Below are 20631 nucleotides of genomic sequence, written 5' to 3' on the forward strand. Positions count from 1 at the left end.
ATAAAACTCCCAATTCTAACATTAAATATCAGCATCTGTAGAAAGTATAAATCAAAGCCCAAACTAAAAGTAATAATAAAAAAAACCCCCACCAAAACCAAAAAATACCCATGTCCTTAAAAAGCAGACCCAAAAACAAGCCATAGAAAACAGCTCCTAGAATATATAAACTAATTTATAAAAAAGTATAAAAATGCAGAAATATGCAACAGGCTAATGTAATAAAAAAAAATATTTTAAAAATCCCCCAAAATAATGAGCGTGCTTTTAACTAAATGCCAAACACCCGACTGTTCAACCCTTTACTTTGTCTCCTGTTATCTTTTTCCTAAACCTTTCAAATTTTACCAAAAAAAAAAAAAATTAAACCTCGTTTTTCACATTGTGAAAAGCGAATTAGTGTTCCTTGGTCCTAAATACTCTTAATTAATTAGCACGGTGTTCCCTATTAATTTCCTCCCTTTTCACCCTGATCTGGTCCAAATGATTTATCTTTTGTTATCTTAATGTTTTTGTTATCTCATCCACGACTCAGACATGGAGTCCCCTGGATTTCCTCTAATTTTCGGGTTACTCCAATACCCTCGAAGCATCCTGGAATTTAAGATCCCACGTGCCCGCTCTTCAAATTCTTTGGGTCTGTCCATTGAAGTTCGTCAGTTTTAACAAATTTAAATTGATGATTTAGAGATCAAAGTCATAACAAAGGCCCGTGGAGAAGCCTTACTAGTGCCGTTTAAAAGGGGATGCTGCTCGTAATTAAAATGAGCAATTAAAAAACCATCGAGGGAAGTTTGCATCACTTCCAACACCTGCGCTACTTCAAATTTATTTTTTTTTACAGAAATCTGAAGAAATTCTGAAATGCTGTAAATGGAAAGGGTTGTGTGCGTGCGTGTGAGGATAACCCTCCAAATGTAAAGCTCCCGATTTCCTAATTTAAGGAAAACTGAGTTGGAAATACGTTGCTCCACTGCAGCCAGGGTGATTATTGCACTGACACAAAGCTGCAGCTTTTCCAGAAGCGTCAAAACTACGGGTTCTGCTCCTAAAATTTCTGTTCTGCTCCTAAAATTAATTCTGAGCGGACAAGTGGTAAAGCACATCCTGAAATCCCTGCTCATCGTTTATCCTGGGCATTTCCAGTGTGGATTGGGGACGTGGAGGCGGTCGGTGATTTGCAGAAATAATAATTCCCCCATCAGTAATCCAAAATAAATCGGCGTTACGGCCAATTAACTCTGATTATCCATGAGACGAGTTGCCAGTGGAGCCCTTTCGCCACGTCAGTGAAATATTTCTCTCCAAAGGTGAAAAGTTTGTTTTGTTTTTGTTTTTTTTTTTTTTTCCTAAAAATCATAGGAGGGGTTCCAACACTGGACCTTGCTTTGCATCATTTGAGGCAGCAACAACCAAGGGTCTGGATTTTAAACAAAGGGACTGGCCCCACTGAGATGTAACGAATTTTTGAGGCTTTTCTAGTCGTTGGTGGAGGCTTGTGTCCATTCTGGCCTCTCTCAGTGACAGCACGAGGGAAATTTTGTCTCGACACAGCGATTTTCGGCGAGGAGAGGGTTTGCTGGGCTGAGACTGATTTCAGCCGTCTCTCTCTGGGGTGTCACCAGGGTGTCCCTGAGTCACTGAGTGACACCACAACCTCTCCAGGAGACAGCACGTCCCACCCTGCCCACGCTGCAGGACGGCCCTGCCTGCCCTGGCCGGGCTCACCCACGCACCCTCCACCCTCCCCGGCCTCTGGGTGCTGCATTTCACCGAGCCCCATTGTTTCTGGGGTTTGTTTGAGCTGCAGTGGGTTCAGGGGAGGGCTTGGACCTGGGCTTGGTGACATCCTGCCTGTGGAGCTGCCCTGGGAGCTGGCTGAGGACCTGCTCAGTGCCACCAGACCTGCTCTGCGCCTCTTGGTTGGATCCCGTGGGGCTCGGCTGCTTGTGGTGAGGTCCCTTCTCCCCACCTTTACCTTGCTGTGTCACCTTTGCCTTCCTCCTGCTCCCCTTTCGGACCCTGGGGTCAGCACTGGGGATGTTTGCAGCCTCTTCAAACCCCAGAATGGTTTGGGTGGGAAGGGACCTCAAAGCCCACCCGGTTCCAACTCCTGGACACCTGCCACTATCCCAGGTTGTTCTGAGCCCCACTGTCCCGCCTGGCCTTGGACATTCCAGGGATCCAGGGGCAGCCACAGCTGCTCTGGGAATTCCATTCCAAGATCCCACCCAGCCCTGCCCTGGATTCTCTCTCCAATTTCACGGGTGCTCGTGGCTCAGGGCTTATCTCCAGAGCCTTTAGGACCTCAGGAGGTCGTTGCTGGGGTCCTCCAGGGGATGAGCAGTGAGTCCAAGGCTTGGGTTTGGATACAGCTCCTGAAATGCAGTGGGTGGAGGCCGCAGAGGATGCTGATCGGGGCACTCAGAGCTTGCTTGGGATACTTTGGATCCCCGTCAGGTTTGGCAGGGTCTCTTGGCAGCCCTTAAATCCACGTGGGAATGGAGCATGAGTAATGAAACGAGCTCTAACTTTGCCCTAGATTAATTCAACCCTTCCTGTTTTCAAGGAGTGACCCGTGGTGGGGGGTGTGGACAGTCAGCTGATCCCTTATGAAATCTTGGAGTCTGGAAGCTACAGGTGGGGATTGACTTCCAGCAGAGCTCCAGGAGCAGGAAATTCCTGTGACGGTTCCTGTCTCTGGGGAGACATTTCTGTCATTTGGTTTAAGTGGAGGGAGTGGAGATCTTTTTTCTGCAGGGACTGGGTTTGGTTAAACCTTAGAGACCTGAGCACGTTCTCCCGGTGCCCCCAAGACACAGCAGTTCCAGGATGACTCAATCCTACAGAGCAAACCAGGACTAATCCCTGCCCGGGGCTCCCTTTGTTCCCAAAACATGAGACAAAGGGTTTTCTTGGAAGTGTGAACAAAACAGGTCACCCGTGGAGGAGTAGGGAGTGGAGGTGAGAGGACACTCCTCAGGGAGGTGCTGACAAAAACCGAGATCTTCGTTAAAAGTTTCCTCAGGGAATTCTCAGGGAATTCCTTTCCTTGTTCTCCTGGGGTGGATGGAGCAGCTGAACATCTGCCCCGTGTCTCGTCCCCAGGTGTGACAGCAGGGTCAGCACCTTGCTGCCCCTCAGAAACCTTTTTATTTAGATAAACAAATTAAAAAAAAAAATCAAAGAAAATTTTATCCAGCAGCCCTGTGACCCTCGCTGCAAATATGGGACGGCCACAGCTGGGTGTTCCCACGGGAGTTTATTCCCCAAGCTCAGGCTGGAGTCTGCCCTCCCACGTGGATAACAACTAGCCCAAATATCCTTTGGAACAAGGAAGGGACAACCCGAAATCCCCACGAGCACGAGTGGGCTGGCAGAGCTCCTGACCCCCAGTGAGAGCAGGGATGGGTTCAGTCCGTCCCTGTTTTCCTCTGCCCCGAAGAACACGTGAAAGGCCACGCACATTTTTTTGTGGTCGGAGCTTTGGGACCGACTCCTCCCCCGCCCTGGTATGGATGTGTCAGTGGAAATTTTTTTTTATTATTATTTTTGTTTCCCGAGGTGAAATCGGCCTCCTGCCTGCTGGTTACCTTGAAGGCTCCGATAAATGTGAGAACTCGATCACATGGAGCGATAGGTTCTATCAGGTGTGTTTGATGTGAAAAATAAAGCTCTCTATAAATTCCCCTTTGCCAGCTTGGCCCCGCTGAACTTGCAGCAAACATGAAGCTGATTTTGATCTTCGGCGCCCTCGTCGGGGCTTCCCTGTGCCTGGAAACCTTCGTTGGGTGAGTGACGCTTTCGAGGAAAACCTTTCGTTTAGGGCTGGTGTCCGCTCGTTGTTTTTCCAGCTTCACCAAATCTGCTCGGGGCACATTTTTTTTTTTTGTTGTTGTTTTTTTTTGTGACTGATTGTTCTCGCTGCTTTGCTGCTCTGGTGTTTGAGGGAACCTTCCTTTACTTTCGTTTGGGTTTTCTTAGGAGAAGGGTGCAGCTGTGGAGTTGACATCCTCAATTCCTGTTCGCCCAAGGCTTGATTTTCTTTTGGTTTGAGCTGAACCTCACGGCAAAAGCAGAGCTGAAAGACCAGAACCTGCCCTCAGATCACAAAGTTCACCACTTTCCCTTTTTTTTTTCTCAAGTTTCTTATTTCTCTTTCTTCCTTTCAAAGCATTTCAGATCCTGATCTCCAACCATTACATTCTAAAGGTTTGTCTTTATGTTCCATTGCAAAAATCATCCCGCGGGGTATTTCCTCACTGACCGTGGAAGAGCCTTAATAATCAAAGATTATAAAATCCTACTGAATAAATCCTAAGGTGCAGTAAGAGAGCACTAAATTCCAGTTGAGTAAATCTGTGTGTGAAGGTTTAAGGATTAAGAATAAAAAATAAAATAAGGAATGTCCCAAAGCTCAGGGATTGGTAAAGCCAAGAGGGGCTACTTTGACCATTTAATCCTGGGCTGAATTCTTGTGAATCCGCTCCTCAGCAGCTGCGGTTAATTCACGGCAGAATCCAACCCTGATGTAAAGCTTACGGCGATGGAGAATGCAGCAGTAAGTTATTAATGTGGAAAAGTGCCTTCAGAGCTGATTTAACTCCATTCAAATCCCCCTGCTGGCCAGGGAGAGGATCCTGGTGTGAACCGGGTGTGAACCTGGTGTAAACCTGGTGTAAACGAGTCCCTTCTCGCTGTAAATAAAACACCCAGAGCTCGTGGTGCCGAGACCCTTTTTTACATCATTTCCCTCGTTCTAATTGTGCAGTTCCTGGGCTGAGCTCCCAGCTGTTGGGTTTATCTCTCCAGCCCAGTGGAGTGAGGCAATTCCAGAGGCTGATTCATCCCTCCTGGAATGATGCGAGCCACCCTCTGCCGGTGTCTGACAGCACCGGCCGGGTGTCAGCAGCCTCTGACTAAACCGCAGGAAGGCGGAACAAATCCCACCTTTAATCTTCGCTCCCCAAACTTTTGATCCTTCCCCCACCCGACATTTTTTTTTTCCCCCCCACAAAGTCGCTGCCCAAAAGTTGATGGATGGATTGATCCTGGTGATTTAAAACCCATCCGCGTTGTCCGGTTTAGGAGGAAGGTGCGGGTTGTTGGTTGAACTCTCGGGTGACACCGAATTAAAGGCGCGATTAACACGCGATTAACACGGAATTAGCGACCCCAGGAACGAACCGGTTCACCCGTCCTGAGGCTGGTTCTGAAGATTCTGATCTATTGCAGGCACCAGGTTCTCCGAATCAAGACCAAAACCGAGGAGGACGTCAAGCAGCTGCAGCTTTTGGAATCGCTGGAACACCTGGAGGTGGGTGACGGCCACAGACGCATTTTGGAATATTTCGCACGGGGCGGGATTTGGACCATTCACAACCGGTCATCTGCATCTCATTTGGGAGGTTCCCATCACCCTGGGGCAGCTGCCATAAATAAATTTACTCTCTCAGCACTTTAAATTTGACCTGCGAGTTCGAGTGTTCAGGGGAGCCAGAATTGATTTATTTTTTTTTCCCCCGACTGGGTTTACAGCATATTTGAATGGTTAGACCTTGATCTCAGTGTCGAAAAGCTTGTTTTTCCAGTGGGAATGGCAATGTTTTGTCTCCCAGAGTTATGGAAGGAATTTATGTGTTGGTCTATACTGTATTGAAGCAGGCAAACACGCTGTAAAATTCCACGTTATTACTGTTCTTATTGCCATTGGGGAGAATTTTTAATGTCACTTTTTAAAATCACTGGCTTAAAAAATATTTTATGAACAATTTAGAAATTAAAATTTAGAAAAGTCCCACCAAAAGAGAGAGGAAAGGAGAAATTTAAACAGTGGATTTCGTGTTACCTGAGTAATATGGAATATGGAATTTTCCTCGAAATTATTTCTAGTAAAAGGGAAAATAATAAAATAACCATCAGAAACAACTGAAATGTCCTCTTGTTTTTGTGACCAAAGCCTAGAATTCAACGAAAAAAATGCCACAAGCCCCTTGGTATTTGTTGTTTTTTCGAGTTTATCACAAGAACTGGTGCAAGGTTGTGGTGAGGCCACAGAGAACGGAACATTCCGGGGCTCCTCTCTCTGCAGGGGCTGAAATCAGCATTTCTCAAACTCTGCAGGAGCTGTTTGCAGGATTCCTTCCCCCGAACCAAATCCGTTTTCCTTTCTCTCCCCAGCTGGATTTCTGGATCAACCCCTCTGCCCCTGCCCTGCCCGTGGATGTGAGAATTCCTGCTGCCAGTGTCCAGTCAGTGAAAGCCTTCCTGGAATCCCAGGGGATTGAATATTCCATCCTGATCGAAGACCTGCAGGTGGGCAACGCCACTGGCACTTCTTTCTCACAGCTTTTGGAAAAAACTAATTCGCAGCTGGGCCTCGCTCCAGCTTTTCCACACTCCTGTTTCCTGGGGAGGTTGTGGATTATTCCTCAAAGACAATCCGTGGATCGCTGTCGGTGTCGCTCTGAGCAGTGACATCAATAAACCCCGCAGGGCTCTTCTGCCAACCCCTGAGGAATTCCACGTGGACTTTTGGCCCCAGACATTTGGGAATCCCAAAACTGAAGTTACTCATCACTGACTAAACTCTGCAGAGAGTGGCTGTGGCTGAAAATCACCCATTTGGGCACTAATCTGACATTTCCTCATGAGCAGTAATCCCCAAAGGGCATCTAAACCATCACTGACCCGTTGCCTTTTCGTTTATTTATCTTCTAGCCAGTGAAGCGGACACTTCTCACCATTTGAATGTTATTTTAGGATGTTCTGGATAAAGAAAAGCAAGACATGGCCGAGAGTGCCCAGAGGCAGCGCAGCAGCACCTTCGACTTTGGTGCTTACCACACTCTGGATGATGTGAGTACCTCAGGGGAAGAGCATTCTGATCTTTTCTGGTCTTTTCCCTCTCTGTCTCCAATCCAACATCCTATATTAGGACCTAAAATGTCCTTGCAGCTTTTTTTTTTTTCTGGCACGCGGGTTTGTTTTTTTGCGGTATTAATTTTGTGCTCAGGACAATCGGCCAGCAGTGTTGATGGAGATTCCATAAACTCTCCCGCAGACTCTGTCAAAACCCACCCTTCGAAAGAAAGGGAAATAAAAGGGTCTTGAAATCGGGAAATAAAAGAACTTTTTGCCCAGAAAAGCTGTGGCTTCCCCATCCTTGGGAGTGTCCAAGGCCGGGTTGGAGCAACATGGAGTAGCGGCATGGAGGGGTGGAATGGGATGGGCTTTCCAACCTGAATCAGCCCACGGTTCTCCGGGAGGAATTGGAAGGACACAGAAATACGACTTTGAATGTCCTCATGGCCTTTCATTTCAGATCAACGAAGAACTGGACCACCTTGCGTCTGAGTACAGCTTTGTGGAAAAGATCCAGATCGGGGAATCCTACGAGAACCGTCCCCTGTACGTCCTGAAGGTACGGCAAACACCGCGGGATGCGCCCACGGGCTGGAACGACACACAGCACGGCCCACAGCACCCCCGGTCTGTTATTATGGGGTGCCCCTTGGCTGAGAGGTGTCAGAGTTTGAAGCGCTCCTGTTTGATTTCCCCCAGTTCAGCACCGGAGGCTCCAACCGCCCGGCCATCTGGCTCGACGCCGGCATCCATTCCCGCGAGTGGGTCACCCAGGCCAGCGCCCTGTGGATCGCCAACGAGGTTCCTGCAGCTGCCACGCACCTTTGGGATGCCCTGGGGATGTCCCCTGGTGTTTCAGAGGATGTCAGCCCTCTGTGTGTTCAGTTAATTCACCTCCTCCCAAAGCAGCCGGCTCCCTGAGGGCGCGGCGGCGGCCTCGGGCTGGAATTGGAAAGCTCTGTCCCCTTAGAACAGCTGGGTTTAGGCGGAGAAAATGGAGCGGGTTCGGGTGGAATTGTCACACAGATCACCAAAGGCTTTGAGGTTGTTTTCGCTGCTTTGCTCTGCTCACCCAGAAAAATGCAGCGGGGTTGGTTTCCTTCCACGAAATGCCCAGATCTCCAGCTCTCTATAAATGAGGGTTTAAATCCTGCTGGAAGTGACTGAGCCACCAGAGAAGTCACAGGACCACAGAATAAGCTGAGCTGGAAGGGACCCAGAGGGTTGGAGAGTCCGACTCCTGGCCCTGCACAGAACCATCCCCAAGAGCCACCCTGTGCCCAACAGTTTAGTCCAAAATCTCCTTGGGTTCTCCCGGTGCAGCACAGCCGAGAATTCCCAACCTGGCTATTCCACCTCAGTCTTAGCGCCAGCCTTGCCTTGTCCTCTGGGACAGGGAGGAGAAAATTTTGGTGTCCTCTTCCATTTTATTCTGAAGACCTCCTGTCTTCAGAATAAAATAATAAAACAGATTCACTCCGTGTATAATAAGGAACAGCAACAGCCAGCAGACAATGGTTGTTCCTTCTTTCCCTGCCCCAAAATCCATCCTTTCCTCTGTCCCAAACAATGAGGGGATGAACTTTTGGGGAAGGATTTGCTCTGCTGAGCAGGGCGTGCTCTGTCTCTGCCTAGATTGCCTCTGGCTATGGAACAGACGCTTCCATCACCTCCCTGCTGGACAAGATGGATCTTTTCCTGCTGCCGGTGGCCAACCCTGATGGATTTGTGTACACTCACACCTCGGTGGGTCAGCTCTCTGTCTGAGCTCAGTGAGATTCCTGGCTCTTCCGAGGAAATAATCAACATGAGGGAGGTGGGCTCTGAAAGTCTTAACGCTGCGAGGGGAGTTCCCAAAGAGTTGGGCAGACAGAGATCCTCATTGCTTGTCCAACCCATCCTAACCCCCTGTAAATACCCCGGTTTTAGGAAATACATTGGAATTTTGACCCTTGGCCCATTTCGCCAGTCCCAAATACTCTTGGGATCATGCCTAGGATCAATCCCTGACGGATGGCAGCTCCTCCTGGCGAGCAGTTTTGGTGCCGGCACCCAGATTTGCTTCTTTTTGAAGCGTTTCTCTCTTGTAGAATCGCATGTGGAGGAAAACCCGCTCCAAGATTCCCGGCAGCGTCTGCGTGGGAGTCGATCCCAACAGGAACTGGGATGCAGGTTTTGGAGGTAGGGATTGAAAGCTTCTGGACCCTGTTGCACAGAAGCAGCAGTTGCCTTTTTGAAGGGGATTAATCACCCTGAGCACAGGATGCGGCAGCACCATGGAATTATGGAATCATGGAATCACAGAATGGTTTGGGTTGGAAGGACCCAAAATATTATTTAGTTCCACCCTCTGCCACGGGCAAAGACACCTTCCATTATCCCCAGGTTGTTCCAAGCCCCATCCAACCGCACAACACCCCCAGGAATGTGGATTCCTGGGTTTCTGGGCAAGCTGCTCCAAGTTGCATCATCTGGAAGCGCATCCCTGGAACATTCACACCCCGTCGCTGCGGTTTGAGCGTTTGTCAGCGTTTAAGGCCTGGCTTTGGCTGCAGGAAAGCCCAGCTTTGTGTGGGTCTGCCCTGACCTCCCTCCCCCCAGGAATTCCACTGCTCACAGCTTTGTTCCCTCCTTGCTCCACCAGGTCCTGGAGCCAGTAACAAACCCTGCTCCGACTCCTACCACGGGCCCAGCGCCAACTCCGAGGTGGAAGTGAAATCTGTTGTGGACTTCATCAAGAACCACGGGAACTTCAAGGCCTTCCTGACCCTCCACAGTTATTCCCAGCTCCTGATGTATCCCTATGGATACAAATGCACCAGGCCAGACGATTACGCCGAGCTGGTGAGACAGAAGGACTTGGCTTTACCTTCTTCTCTTCTGTCCAAGCTGCCTTTCTGTACTTTCCATACTCCTCCTTAACAGCAGCATCACGGCTGGAATAATGTCTCTGTGGAAATATGGATCTCACATCCATAATTCCAATGGGAGAGACCTCTGGAGGTCTCTGCTCTAACCCTGTGCTGAAAGGGCTCTGGAGTCGGAGCCAATTTCAGTCTGAGTTTGGATTAACTGTTTCGATATTTCTGAAGAAGAATTCCACAGCTTTTTCAAGCTCATCCCGAAGTTTCCCTCACCTCACGGGGGTTTTGTTTTGTCCTTGTAGCTCAATGCAGTTCCCCTGTGGCCCTTTGTTGCCTTTCCCCCCTCCTTCACAAAGAACCCGGCTCTGTTTTCCATCCAACCCCCATTACACTGAAACGAGCGCAAAGTTGACCTTGGAGCATTGGAAGATCCAATCAAACCGCTTTGGGAATTTCTCGTGTATCTCTCGAGCCTTCCCTTGACAAGGCAGTGAGAGAAACACCGGATGAACACTTACAGACCCTGCTGGAAGTTAACTCACCTGCAGTGGCAGCTCCCAGAAGCGCCGTGGAAGCTGTGGCTGCTGTGGGTGTGAATCATCCCCCAAGCAGTTTGGAGATTTCTGGTGAAATCCCAATGTTTAACCTCAGGAAGCGTGGCTGCTTCCTGACTTTGCCCTCATCTTCTCCCCTCCAGGAATCTCTGGGAAGAGCTGCCGCCAGCTCCATCCGCTCCCTCTACGGCACCACCTTCCAAGTGGGCACCGTTTGCAAAACCATCTGTGAGTATTTGGCCACTCGGAGCTTCGAGGGGCTGTGCCAGGACCCCAATCCCTGTGCTCCCCTCAGGGTCTGTCCCTCGTGGAAGCCACAATGCTCCTGTGGCTCACACCGGAGCATTCCCAGCCAAACCTCACCCTTGTCCCCCAAAACACAAACAGCAGGACAAGAGAACTCCACCATTCCTCTGCTCACCCCTCTGGATCATCTCCCTTTCCCTTGCAGACCAAACCAGCGGAGGCAGCATCGACTGGAGCTACGACAATGGGATCAAATATTCCTTCGCCTTCGAGCTGAGGGACACGGGGCGCTACGGCTTCCTGCTGCCCGCCACCCAGATCATCCCAGCTGCCAAGGAGACCTGGCTGGGCCTCAAGAGGATCATGGAGCACGTGAGGGACAAGTCTGCCTGAGAGCTGGGCTGGCAGTCAGCTCCCTGCAGCGCCAGCTCGTCGATCCTCCGTGCGCTGTGATGGCTGCAATGATAAAAATGGCTGAATAAACCCCCCCGTGCTTTCCCCCCGTGGTGTTTGACAAGTGTCCCTTTCCTTGTGTGTGACACGTCCCCGAGGAGATTTTGGGACACAGGGCAGGGATACCTCCCACTGTCCCAGGCTGCTCCAAGCCCTGTCCAGCCTGGCCTTGGACATTCCAGGGATCCAGGGGCAGCTGCTCTGGGAATTCCAGCCCAGCCAGGAATTCCTTGCCAAGGTCCCATCCAGCCCTGCCCTGTGGCAGTGGGAAGCCATTGCCCGTGTCCTGTCCCTCTGTCCCTTGTCCCCAGTCCCTCTACAGCTCTCCTGGAGCCCCTTGAGGCCCTGAGCTTTCCCTGGAGCCTTCTCCTCTCCAGGCTGGAGGGGCTGGTGCAGAGTGCCTGGTGTTCACCAGCACAACCCAGGCTATGGAACTGATTAAAGGAATTTAATTTCCCTTAACGAGCCTCGGGACCCCGCCAGGCCCCTCCACCACTGTCCTCAAATGTACGCCCCCATATATTCGGCTGCCCCTTTTCCTCCCTCCTACACAGGGCTGGAGGGAAGACGGAGATGGGAGGACGCCTCCCCTGATCCAGCACCCAGTCCCCGAGGAGCCCCTCGTCCCATTGCTCATCCCGCAGATTTCTTGGGGATTAAGAGCAGAGAGCTCAGGGGGCCCTGAAGGAGCAGCGATTAGCGGTGGCTGCTGCTGCTGCTGTGGTGATTATCGAGCCTGACAGGTTTATCTCGGTGTCTTGTGACCCCCCCAGCAGCTGGTGAGTTACTCACCCTCTGGCAGGAGAGCAAACAGCGCTGATGTGGCCGATAAAACCCCGCGGACTCGGGGCACGGAGCTGCTGGCAGGGAAAGGGGAAGGTGCAGCTGAGGCAGCTGGAAGTACCCCAGGGGGCTGGATTTGGGTTAAAATTTGAGCTGTTTTGGAAAGCAAAGCCAGGCTTGGGGCAGTCAGCGTGACCTGCATGGCCTTGGCCTCTCTGCTCACGGCGTTATCCAGTGGCACCTGCTTTCCCAAACCAACCCAGCTTCCCAAAATCCCATCCCCTGCCTGGTGATTAAAAGCCACCGATGGCAAATCCCAGGGACGGGGCACACAGCTGGACCTGGATGAGCTCTTGTCTCCAGAGCAGGAGCTGCAGAGCCTGAGGAGCCGGGGCTGAGAATGTGGAACTGTGACCTTGTCCTGGCTGGGAAGTTCATTCCAATCATCCAAGGCTTGAGGCCTCCTGCCCCGTCCTCTTTAAGTGCCTGGTGTGAGGAGAGCTGATCCAGCCTGGAACCCTGACTCCAGACAGGTCTGGATCAGGGTTCTGGCATCCTCTGGATGTCACCCAGAGGAGCAGGAGGGTGTGTGCCATGGGATGAGGGGAGATGGGCTGGAGGTGACACGGATGTGGGGTGAGGAGATCCAACAGGGACCTTCCCATCCCAAGGAAGGAGTTACTGAGGGAACAGAGCCAAGCTCTTCAGCACGGTGAGTGATGGGAGAGACTGGGATGAGGGAGAGCCAGGAGGGACGTCAGGAAATGCAGGAGGAGAAGCAGCAGGACCTGGTGCCAGAGGGGCCGCGCAGCCTTCATCTCTGCAGGACTCCAAGGTCCAACCAGGAGGGATCTGGTGGGTCCCCAGAGCTGACCGTGCTTCATCCACTGAATACAGACCTCCCCATGTCCCTTCCCACCCCGACCACCCCACGATCCTGCCTTTTGGAGGATCCTGGAACCACCTCACCCAGAGTTCCGCGCCGCAGAGCCCCAAGGGAGCCCGGCACCTTCCCCACGGCACCTCCTGCCCTCGGTGCAGCCAGCACCCCCCGAATTCAATGGAGAAAACCGCGGGCAGAGGATGTCAGCTGCACAAACCTGTCCTGGGAGGTGCCTGCCAGCCTGGGAACACAGCCCAGGAACCCGGAGCATCCCTGACAAGCGCGGTGGGAGCTCAGGGGCAGCGCAGATAAGGCCCAACAAAGGCCCTGCTGTAAACCTGCGGAACAAAGGCGCTGCTTTAACCGGGGAACAAAGACACCTCTGACAAACCGACCTCCTGGGATAGTCCCCAGCCGGTGACAGCTGCTCCAGAGCCGCTGCTTACGCTGAAAACATAAAAATAATTCATTTTCTACCCAAAAACGAGCCTTTCTGTCTGAGCATTAGCGCAGGTGAACGTCCTTGTGCGCCTCCGAGCTCCGTCAGCTTTGAAGTGAGATTTCGTTTCATCCACCATCAAGTGGCCTCACTCCGGGGAATGGTTTGATGAATAATTTGAATAATATATTCTAAATTTTTTATATATATATATATATATATGTGTGTGTGTGTGTGTATATATGTATTCATAACCTAATTAACCCTAAATAAGTCCACGTTTAAATGCTTGCTTTTTCTGCAAGTGACTTCGCAGTAGCTGGCGATTACACGCGCATTACTAATCGTAATGGCGATTGACTCACTCGTAGCAATGTGTCATGAAGAAATGGATGGGAACAAAGAGCTGCTTCCTGGTGGTTTTGGGGCTCCCGTGACCACGCCGTCCCCGCCGTCCCACGCCCGTGGCTTGGGAGCCGCCCGTGCCCACGGCAGCTTGGAGCCGGGAGCAGGGACACTCATCCAGGACGCGCTCACCGAGGGAGACGTTATCAGATCCTCCCTAATTTGGCCGCTCTTGTGTTGACTTTGCCAAATAAAGCAAACATTTGGGCTCGAGGGAGCCCTTCCTGCCTGCCTGCTCTGTTTGTCGCTGCCCACGCCGCGGGGACGGCGGATGCGGAGCCGGCGGAGGAGCTCCAGGAGGGGACCCTGACCACCAAGGGAGTGCTGTGGATCTGCTCCCACCCACCATGGAGACCCTCCTGGTCTTCCTCGCCCTCCTGGGGGTCACCAGCAGCGAGCAGCTCTTCGTGGGGTGAGTCCTGCCGGAGCAGGGGGTGGTGGGACACCACGGCTGGGATGGGGATCCAGGTGAGAGAGGCTCATCCCCACCGCTGTCCTTCAGGGTCAGCCAGAAGGGTGACATCCCAAAGGATGGGAATCCAACAGGGTTTTTCTCCCAACTAGGAAAGGTTTGGTTTCACCCCAGGTTTGGGGCGTGCGGCAGGTAGAAATTGGGGAATGCTGAGCCCTGAGGGCATCACTCCAAGCTTTGCCAGAATCCCAGAGGATCAAGGGGATGTTGTGTGTGGCTGAAACACTCCGGCTGTGGAGCCATCCAAGGATTGTCAGGAATAAAACCCAAGGATTGCTGGGAATAACAGCCAAGGGATTGCTGGGAATAACAGCCAAGGGATTGCTGGGAATGACAGCCAAGGATTTCTGGCAATAACCAAAGATTTCTGGCAGTAACACGCCATGAGAAAGAACAAGATGTGGCTGGAGAAGGGACCCTGGGGAGGGAGGGAAACGCTTTTCCAGGACAAACATCCTGGTTGGTTGTAGCTCCTGGAGATAAGAACTGCACAGTCCAGTGCAGGAATGAGGCTGAGAAGGGGGCATGGAATGTGGGGGAGGGTGGGGGATAATCCAAAATTCCCAAAGCCTCCAACCCACTTCCAGAAAAGCCTGAATGAATGGACTGGCAATGAGAAGTAACTTGTAGAGAAAGTGGGAATTCTGTGTTCAGAGCAGGGAAAACATATCCTATAAAAACATTCCCCCCGGATGCTGGACATCCCACCAGCTGGAGACAGAGCTGGAGAGCTCCTGACCAGGGACAGGACTCAGGGAATGGCTGGAGCTGTGTCGGGGGGGTTTAGGTAGGATATCAGGAAAGGTTCCTGACCAGCCTCCCCAGGGAATTGTCACATTCCCAAGGCTGCCAGAGCTCCAGGAGTGTTTGGACAACGCTCTCAAGGACAGGGTGATTTTTAGGGTGTCTGGGCAGAGCCTGGAGTTGGATTTGATCCCCCTTCCAGCTCAGGATATTCTGTGATGTGACTGACCCACCTTCCTCCTTCCTTCCTCCTTCCTTCCTCCTTCCTTCCTCCTTCCTTCCTCCTTCCTTCTTCCTTCCTTCCTTCCTTCCTTCCTTCCTTCCTTCCTTCCCTCCCTCCCTCCCTCCCTCCCTCCCTCCCTCCCTCCCTCCCTCCCTCCCTCCCTCCTTCCTTCCTTCCTTCCTTCCTTCCTTCCTTCCTTCCTTCCTTCCTTCCTTCCTTCCTTCCTTCCTTCCTTCCTTCCTTCCTTCCTTCCTTCCTTCCTTCCGTCCTTCCTTCCTTCCTTCCGTCCTTCCTTCCTTCCTTCCGTCCTTCCTTCCGTCCGTCCTTCCGTCCGTCCTTCCGTCCGTCCTTCCGTCCTTCCGTCCTTCCGTCCTTCCTTGGCTGAGGGATCCATGCAGGATCCCATCACTCTCCTCCAAGCAGGAATCTGAGCAGTTGCAAGCCGGGAATGTCAAGGCTGCTCCCTGATTTTGGAAAAAATCGCAAGGATTTAACACCTGCCTGAGTCCCCTGGGCACAGAAAGGGCAAATGGAAATTGTTATCACCCTGGGGAGGAGATTAAATTGATAAATGAGGAGATAAGAGGAGGAAAGGTGAGAAAGGGGAAAAGTGAAGGAATTTTGTGCCATTTTGGAAGTGGCTTTAAGCCCTGCCCAACAGGAGAGGTTGGAGGTAAAGGATTGATCCGAGGTGAGAAAGCCTCTCTCCCAGAGAACATTCCCTCCTCTCCAGGGGCTGTGCCTGTCCTTGGGAAGCCCAGCCAGGCTGGATTGGCTCCCCTGCTCGGGAATACATCCACGGATCTAGAATATATCCATGTGAGATATTCCCCAGAATCTTGGGAGCTGATCAAACGAGGCTGGAGATCGCCTCGGGCTCCCCAGCATTTGCTCTTTCCCCATCGTGGCTGCTCCGAACCTGCATTTTTTTTTTCCTCTCAACACCAACAATTGATGCATTTTCCAACCCTCTGAGCCGGTGTGGAGCTTCCCTCCAGCCCAGAGTCCCCTCCCTGTGACCCCTCTGCCTCCCTGCAGGGACCAGGTCCTGCGTGTCACGGCCAGGAACGAGGAGCAGATCGCTGTGCTCAGGGTGCTGGGAGAGCAGGAGGAGCTGCAGGTGAGCTCTGAGGGGTGCTGAGCACCCTCCTGGTCACAGACGCTGCTGAATCCGGGGCTCCCTCCTTTTTTTTTTTTTTTTTTTTTTGCCATCCCATCCAATTTTTCCCTCCCCGTTTTGGAGGTGTATCATTTAGAACCATATAAATATGAATTGATAAATAGGAATTGATATGAATTTAATTACGAATTAATTAAATATGAATTGAATCCTTGAGCTCAGAGCTCCCGTTTTGGGCGAACTGGGAACATCCCACAAACACTCCAACAACTTGGGCTGAAACATTTCTGTAGGTCCCTATCCAGACATTTGTCTGTGGCCCAAAATTTGTCCAGAAACCTTCTTTAAATCCTTCGTGGAAACTCCTGCGAGACCCTTGGAGGTGCTGGAGAGCTCAGTGGATGAGCACCAGCACAGGACGAGGCCAAGTTTTCCCTTTGAGCTCAAATTTTTCTTCCCAGGTGGACTTTTGGCGTCAGCCCCACATCCCTGGCCACCTCGTGGACCTGCGGGTGCCCTTCCCCAACCTCCAAGGAGTCAAAAAACTCCTGGATTTCCGTAACATTTCCTACACCATCATGATTGAGGACGTGCAGGTAATGGCTGTGATGGGAACAGGACGAGCTCCTGCAGCTCAACCCTGAGTGAAAGTCCAAAAAAAAAATCTTTGGACTCAGCCCTGAGAGAAAGTCTTGGAAATCAAAGAGATGGAAGAAAAATCCAACCCCCTGCTCCTTCCAGCCTTTTTGATATCGAGGTTTTTTTGTTTTGGGGTTTTTTGGGGTTTTTTTTTGCTTTCTAACCAGGAATTATTGGATGAAGAAAAGGAAAGCATGAGGAGGTCTAGGAGGGTAAAGAGAAGCTCCAGGGCGTTCGATTTCGCCTCCTACCACACGTTAGACGAGGTACCTTTCTCTGCAGAGCATTGGCTTTGTCCTGCTGGGGTCACATCCATGTGACGGTCGTGGTGGGTTCTTGGTGACAGGTGAGACCTCCCTGGGACACGTTTCTCCTCCTTGGTGAGGGTTTTAGCTGAAGTGGGAGACTGGGAAACCTTCCGCATCCAGCGTGGAATCCGCTCCTGGAATCTCCCAACCTGCGGAAGACATTTTCAGCTTCACTTTGGGGGTGCTTGGAGCCCAGTTTGGGACTGGTGGGGGCTCTGATGGAGTTGGGGGCGGGGGGGGGATCTCAGAGCTTTTCCCCTCACCATTCCTTCTGCTTTCCCGAAAACCTCGTGACGCGCCTTTCCCTGCTCACACAGAGCCCCAAGCACCTCGTGTTCTCCGGGGAAGCACAAGGTCTTCCCCAGGGAAGTCCCAGGTCTCCAAGAGAGCACCAGATCTTCCCCAGGGAAGCTCTGGCTGTTGCATCCAGCGCTGGATACCCTCAAAACCAAGAGGTGAGAACCGGGCTGAGCCTCATGACGCAGCAGCTCCTCCTTCCAGATCTACGACTGGATGGACGTCCTGGTGGAGGATCATCCCAACCTCGTCAGCAAGATCCAGATCGGGCAGAGCTACGAGAACCGACCCCTGTACGTGCTGAAGGTGAGTCCTGGGGCAGCCTCGCCTTGAAAATCCACCCGCAGGATGAGAAGTTGTGCCAAGGGAGGCTCAGGGTGGACATCAGCAGGAATTTCCTCACGGAAAAGGCGGTCAGGCCTTGGAAAGGGAGGTTTGGGGTCCCCATCGCTGGAGGTGTCTGAGGAACACTTGGAGGTGGCACTCAGTGCTCTGGGCTGGGGACAAGGTGGGGATGAGGCAGAGGTTGGACTCCATGATCCTGAAGGATCTTTCCAACCTCAATGATCCCGTGACAGTTCAGCACCGGGGGACGGAACCGTTCGGCCATCTGGCTGGACACCGGCATCCACTCACGGGAATGGATCACCCAAGCCACCGGCGTCTGGACGGCCAACAAGGTGACCTCGGGATGGCCCGGGGACGTGGCACCCCAATCCTTACCCTGCGCTTGTCCCATCCCTCGTCTCCGAGGGGCACCGGGGCAGCTCCTGCTCCTCTCCACGCACAGATCGCCACGGAGTACGGGCAGGACCTCTCTATCACGGCCATCCTGGACGGCATGGACATCTACCTGGAGATCATCACCAACCCTGATGGCTTTGCCTTCACCCACAGCTCCGTGAGTGCAGGGACACCACGGGGGGATTCTTGTCCCAGCGCTGTCCCCAACCACGGCTTTCTGTGGGTTTTGGGTGGGGAGGGATGTTCCTTCCCATGTGGGATGGTGAGTGGAGATCCCTGGAGATGCTTGGGTGATGCCTTGGGAAGACTGACCTGGAAGAGAGACTGGACAGAACTAGAGAATAAAGCAGGTGCTTCCTGAAAGGCCTCTAGAACACACCTTGGGCAGGACAAGAGCCTGACCGGGGCTACACCCAAGGTGGACCCAAAATGGTCACAAAAGAGCCACCGAATGGACCCAAAATGGCTGATCAGTCATGAAGTCTCACATTTTTATAAGTTTTGGTCCATTTGCACATTGGGGTTTAATTAATTGTCCAATTCCAGCTGCAGGCTGTGAGGTCTCATCCTTCTTGTCCCTCCCTCCAGCCCACCCTTGTTTGTGCTTTTGGGGCTGAAAGTTGTCCTTGGTCTTTAGCAGGAAATGGATTTGTCTCCCTGCTGTGTGCAGAGCTGAGTGACGCTGACTGTGAGCTCAGAGCTGCACCCCTGGGCACCACGGAACCTGAAAAACACGAAAGCTCAAACTTAAGGCATCGTGGGCAGGGGTTGGGATTCACACCCCTGTTCCAGTCTCCTCTCCGTGTGCTCCTAGAACCGCCTGTGGCGCAAGACCAGATCCATCAACGCTGGGTCCCGCTGCGTCGGAGTGGATCCCAACAGAAATTGGGATGCTGGGTTTGGAGGTGAGACCTCGGCCACCACGTTGTTCGTGCCTCAAAACATCAAAACTTTCTGCTAGAGCAGAGAAACCCAGGGGTGGAAACCTTTCCTGAGGGATCCTCTCTGGATCTCCTCCTCCCCGTGCTCCAGGCGCCGGCTCCAGCAGCAATCCCTGCTCCGAGACCTATCACGGGCCTCACCCCCACTCGGAGAGGGAAGTGAAAGCCATCGTGGATTTCATCCGCGCCCACGGGAACGTGAAATCCGTCATCTCCATCCACAGCTACTCCCAGATGCTGCTCTTCCCCTACGGATACAGGAGGGCGCCCGCACCCGACTACCAGGAAATGGTGAGGTGGCCCCAAAACGTGGGGCTGTGAGCCCCTGGCAAAGTCAGGCAGAGCATCCCAGGAGCTGCCCTGCTCCTCTCGTTAGATACAACCCGAATATTGAACCCCTGCACCCCCGCTGGAGGGTTTTTGCGAGGTAGATCTCAAACGTCAAAAATTGAAGGTTGTTTGGTTTTTTTTCGGGAAAACCTAGAGCAGAAGGGATGAGGAATGATGGGCTCTAGATGCCCCTGCCCCTCAATCCCACCGCTTTTGGCGGTTCCTTTGCAGAATGAACTGGCCAAGAAGGCCGTGAACGACTTGGCCGCCGTGTTCGGGACGAAATACACCTACGGCAGCATCGCCGACACCATCTGTGAGTGTCCCTCCCTCATCCCGCAGAAAATCCCTCGGGAACGTGTTCCCAACTGGGCTCCTCTCCCTGCAGACATGGCAGGAGGCACCACCGTGGACTGGGCCTATGACAACGGGGTGAAATATTCCTTCACCTTGGAGCTGAGGGACTCGGGGCGCTACGGATTCCTCCTGCCCAGCTCCCAGATCGTTCCCACTGCCACCGAGACGTGGCCGGCGCTCCTGGACATCATGGTCCACGTCCTGGAGCATCCATACTGACCCCAGGACATCTCACAGCATTCCCTCCTCTCAATAAATCCTCATGGGGATCCGGTGGTTTCAGGCACCCTCGTTTCTTTCGTGCTAAACTCCAAAAAAAAAAAGGGTGGAAAAGGACTCCCAGCCCTGCAGGTGTTGATTTTCCCCCCGTGACTTTGGCTCAAAGTCTCCATCCTTTGGAGCCAACAGCCAGCATGGGAGGAGATGGGGTTTTTTTGGGCAACCAGCCCCAAATCTGTGGGATTTTGAGCAGCTTTGCTTCATCATCCCTTCCCAGGAGGCTGCAAGGAGGGGGTTGGGGCACCCTCAGGGCCATTGCTGGGTGCAAGGCCCTTTCAGGAATTTGCTGTTTATTTTTGGCTCCTGGGACAACCGTCACCTGCCCTGACCTCTGTCCCGGGCCGAGCTTTACACCCCTTTCCTCGGCCAAATTTTAAACCCGTTTCCCCACCGCTGTGGTTTGGGGGATCCAGCTCACCAAGCCCCAAGCGAAAATCTGCATTTCCTGCATTCTCAACCCAAACTGATCTGTTTCCCCTCCCCTCAGCCGGCGCTGGGGGCCGTGGGATTTTGGCACCTCGCGCTCTCACCTTGCTGGCAGCTGACTCACCACGGCCCCAGCTGGTTCCTGGGACAGGTTTGGCCAGGGCTGGGATGGGGACGGCGGGTCCTGACCTTGGCTGGTGGCAGCCAGAGCCTTCCCAGGGCCCTGGGAAAAGGGACAGCTGGAGGGGCCGGCCTGGGGC

The 20631-nt window shown here is 52.5% G+C and overlaps 2 protein-coding genes across 2 annotated transcripts; both read left to right on the forward strand.

Annotated features, from left to right (window-relative positions):
- Positions 1 to 3686: 3686 nt before the first annotated feature.
- Positions 3687 to 11028, forward strand: LOC136289138 (carboxypeptidase A2-like). The gene is made up of 11 exons (XM_066182621.1): positions 3687 to 3791; positions 5236 to 5317; positions 6181 to 6315; positions 6763 to 6858; positions 7325 to 7423; positions 7564 to 7665; positions 8500 to 8610; positions 8955 to 9045; positions 9509 to 9708; positions 10426 to 10510; positions 10734 to 11028. The coding sequence occupies exons 1-11, from the start codon at positions 3727 to 3729 to the stop codon at positions 10919 to 10921; spliced, it is 1254 nt and encodes a 417-aa protein (XP_066038718.1). The 5' UTR covers positions 3687 to 3726; the 3' UTR covers positions 10922 to 11028.
- Positions 11029 to 13749: 2721 nt separating this feature from the next.
- Positions 13750 to 19943, forward strand: LOC136289136 (carboxypeptidase A1-like). The gene is made up of 11 exons (XM_066182620.1): positions 13750 to 13903; positions 15969 to 16050; positions 16512 to 16646; positions 16857 to 16955; positions 17499 to 17600; positions 17873 to 17974; positions 18085 to 18195; positions 18853 to 18943; positions 19071 to 19270; positions 19541 to 19625; positions 19698 to 19943. The coding sequence occupies exons 1-11, from the start codon at positions 13839 to 13841 to the stop codon at positions 19883 to 19885; spliced, it is 1260 nt and encodes a 419-aa protein (XP_066038717.1). The 5' UTR covers positions 13750 to 13838; the 3' UTR covers positions 19886 to 19943.
- Positions 19944 to 20631: the final 688 nt, after the last annotated feature.

This window comes from Chamaea fasciata, unplaced genomic scaffold (assembly GCF_029207755.1).
Source record: "Chamaea fasciata isolate MVZ Bird 193981 ecotype frontalis unplaced genomic scaffold, bChaFas1.0.hap1 SCAF_5, whole genome shotgun sequence".
Classification (NCBI taxonomy): Eukaryota; Metazoa; Chordata; class Aves; order Passeriformes; family Sylviidae; genus Chamaea; species Chamaea fasciata.

Excerpts from the sequence above, each read along its gene's own strand:
- LOC136289138 (XM_066182621.1), top strand. The coding sequence starts at position 3,727 with ATGAAGCTGATTTTGATCTTCGGCGCCCTCGTCGGGGCTTCCCTGTGC. Across the intron at positions 6,859-7,324 it reads CTTACCACACTCTGGATGAT|ATCAACGAAGAACTGGACCA; the intron begins GTGAGTACCTCA and ends CTTTCATTTCAG. Across the intron at positions 7,666-8,499 it reads CCCTGTGGATCGCCAACGAG|ATTGCCTCTGGCTATGGAAC; the intron begins GTTCCTGCAGCT and ends GTCTCTGCCTAG.
- LOC136289136 (XM_066182620.1), top strand. The coding sequence starts at position 13,839 with ATGGAGACCCTCCTGGTCTTCCTCGCCCTCCTGGGGGTCACCAGCAGC. Across the intron at positions 17,975-18,084 it reads GCGTCTGGACGGCCAACAAG|ATCGCCACGGAGTACGGGCA; the intron begins GTGACCTCGGGA and ends CTCCACGCACAG. Across the intron at positions 18,944-19,070 it reads TTGGGATGCTGGGTTTGGAG|GCGCCGGCTCCAGCAGCAAT; the intron begins GTGAGACCTCGG and ends CCCGTGCTCCAG.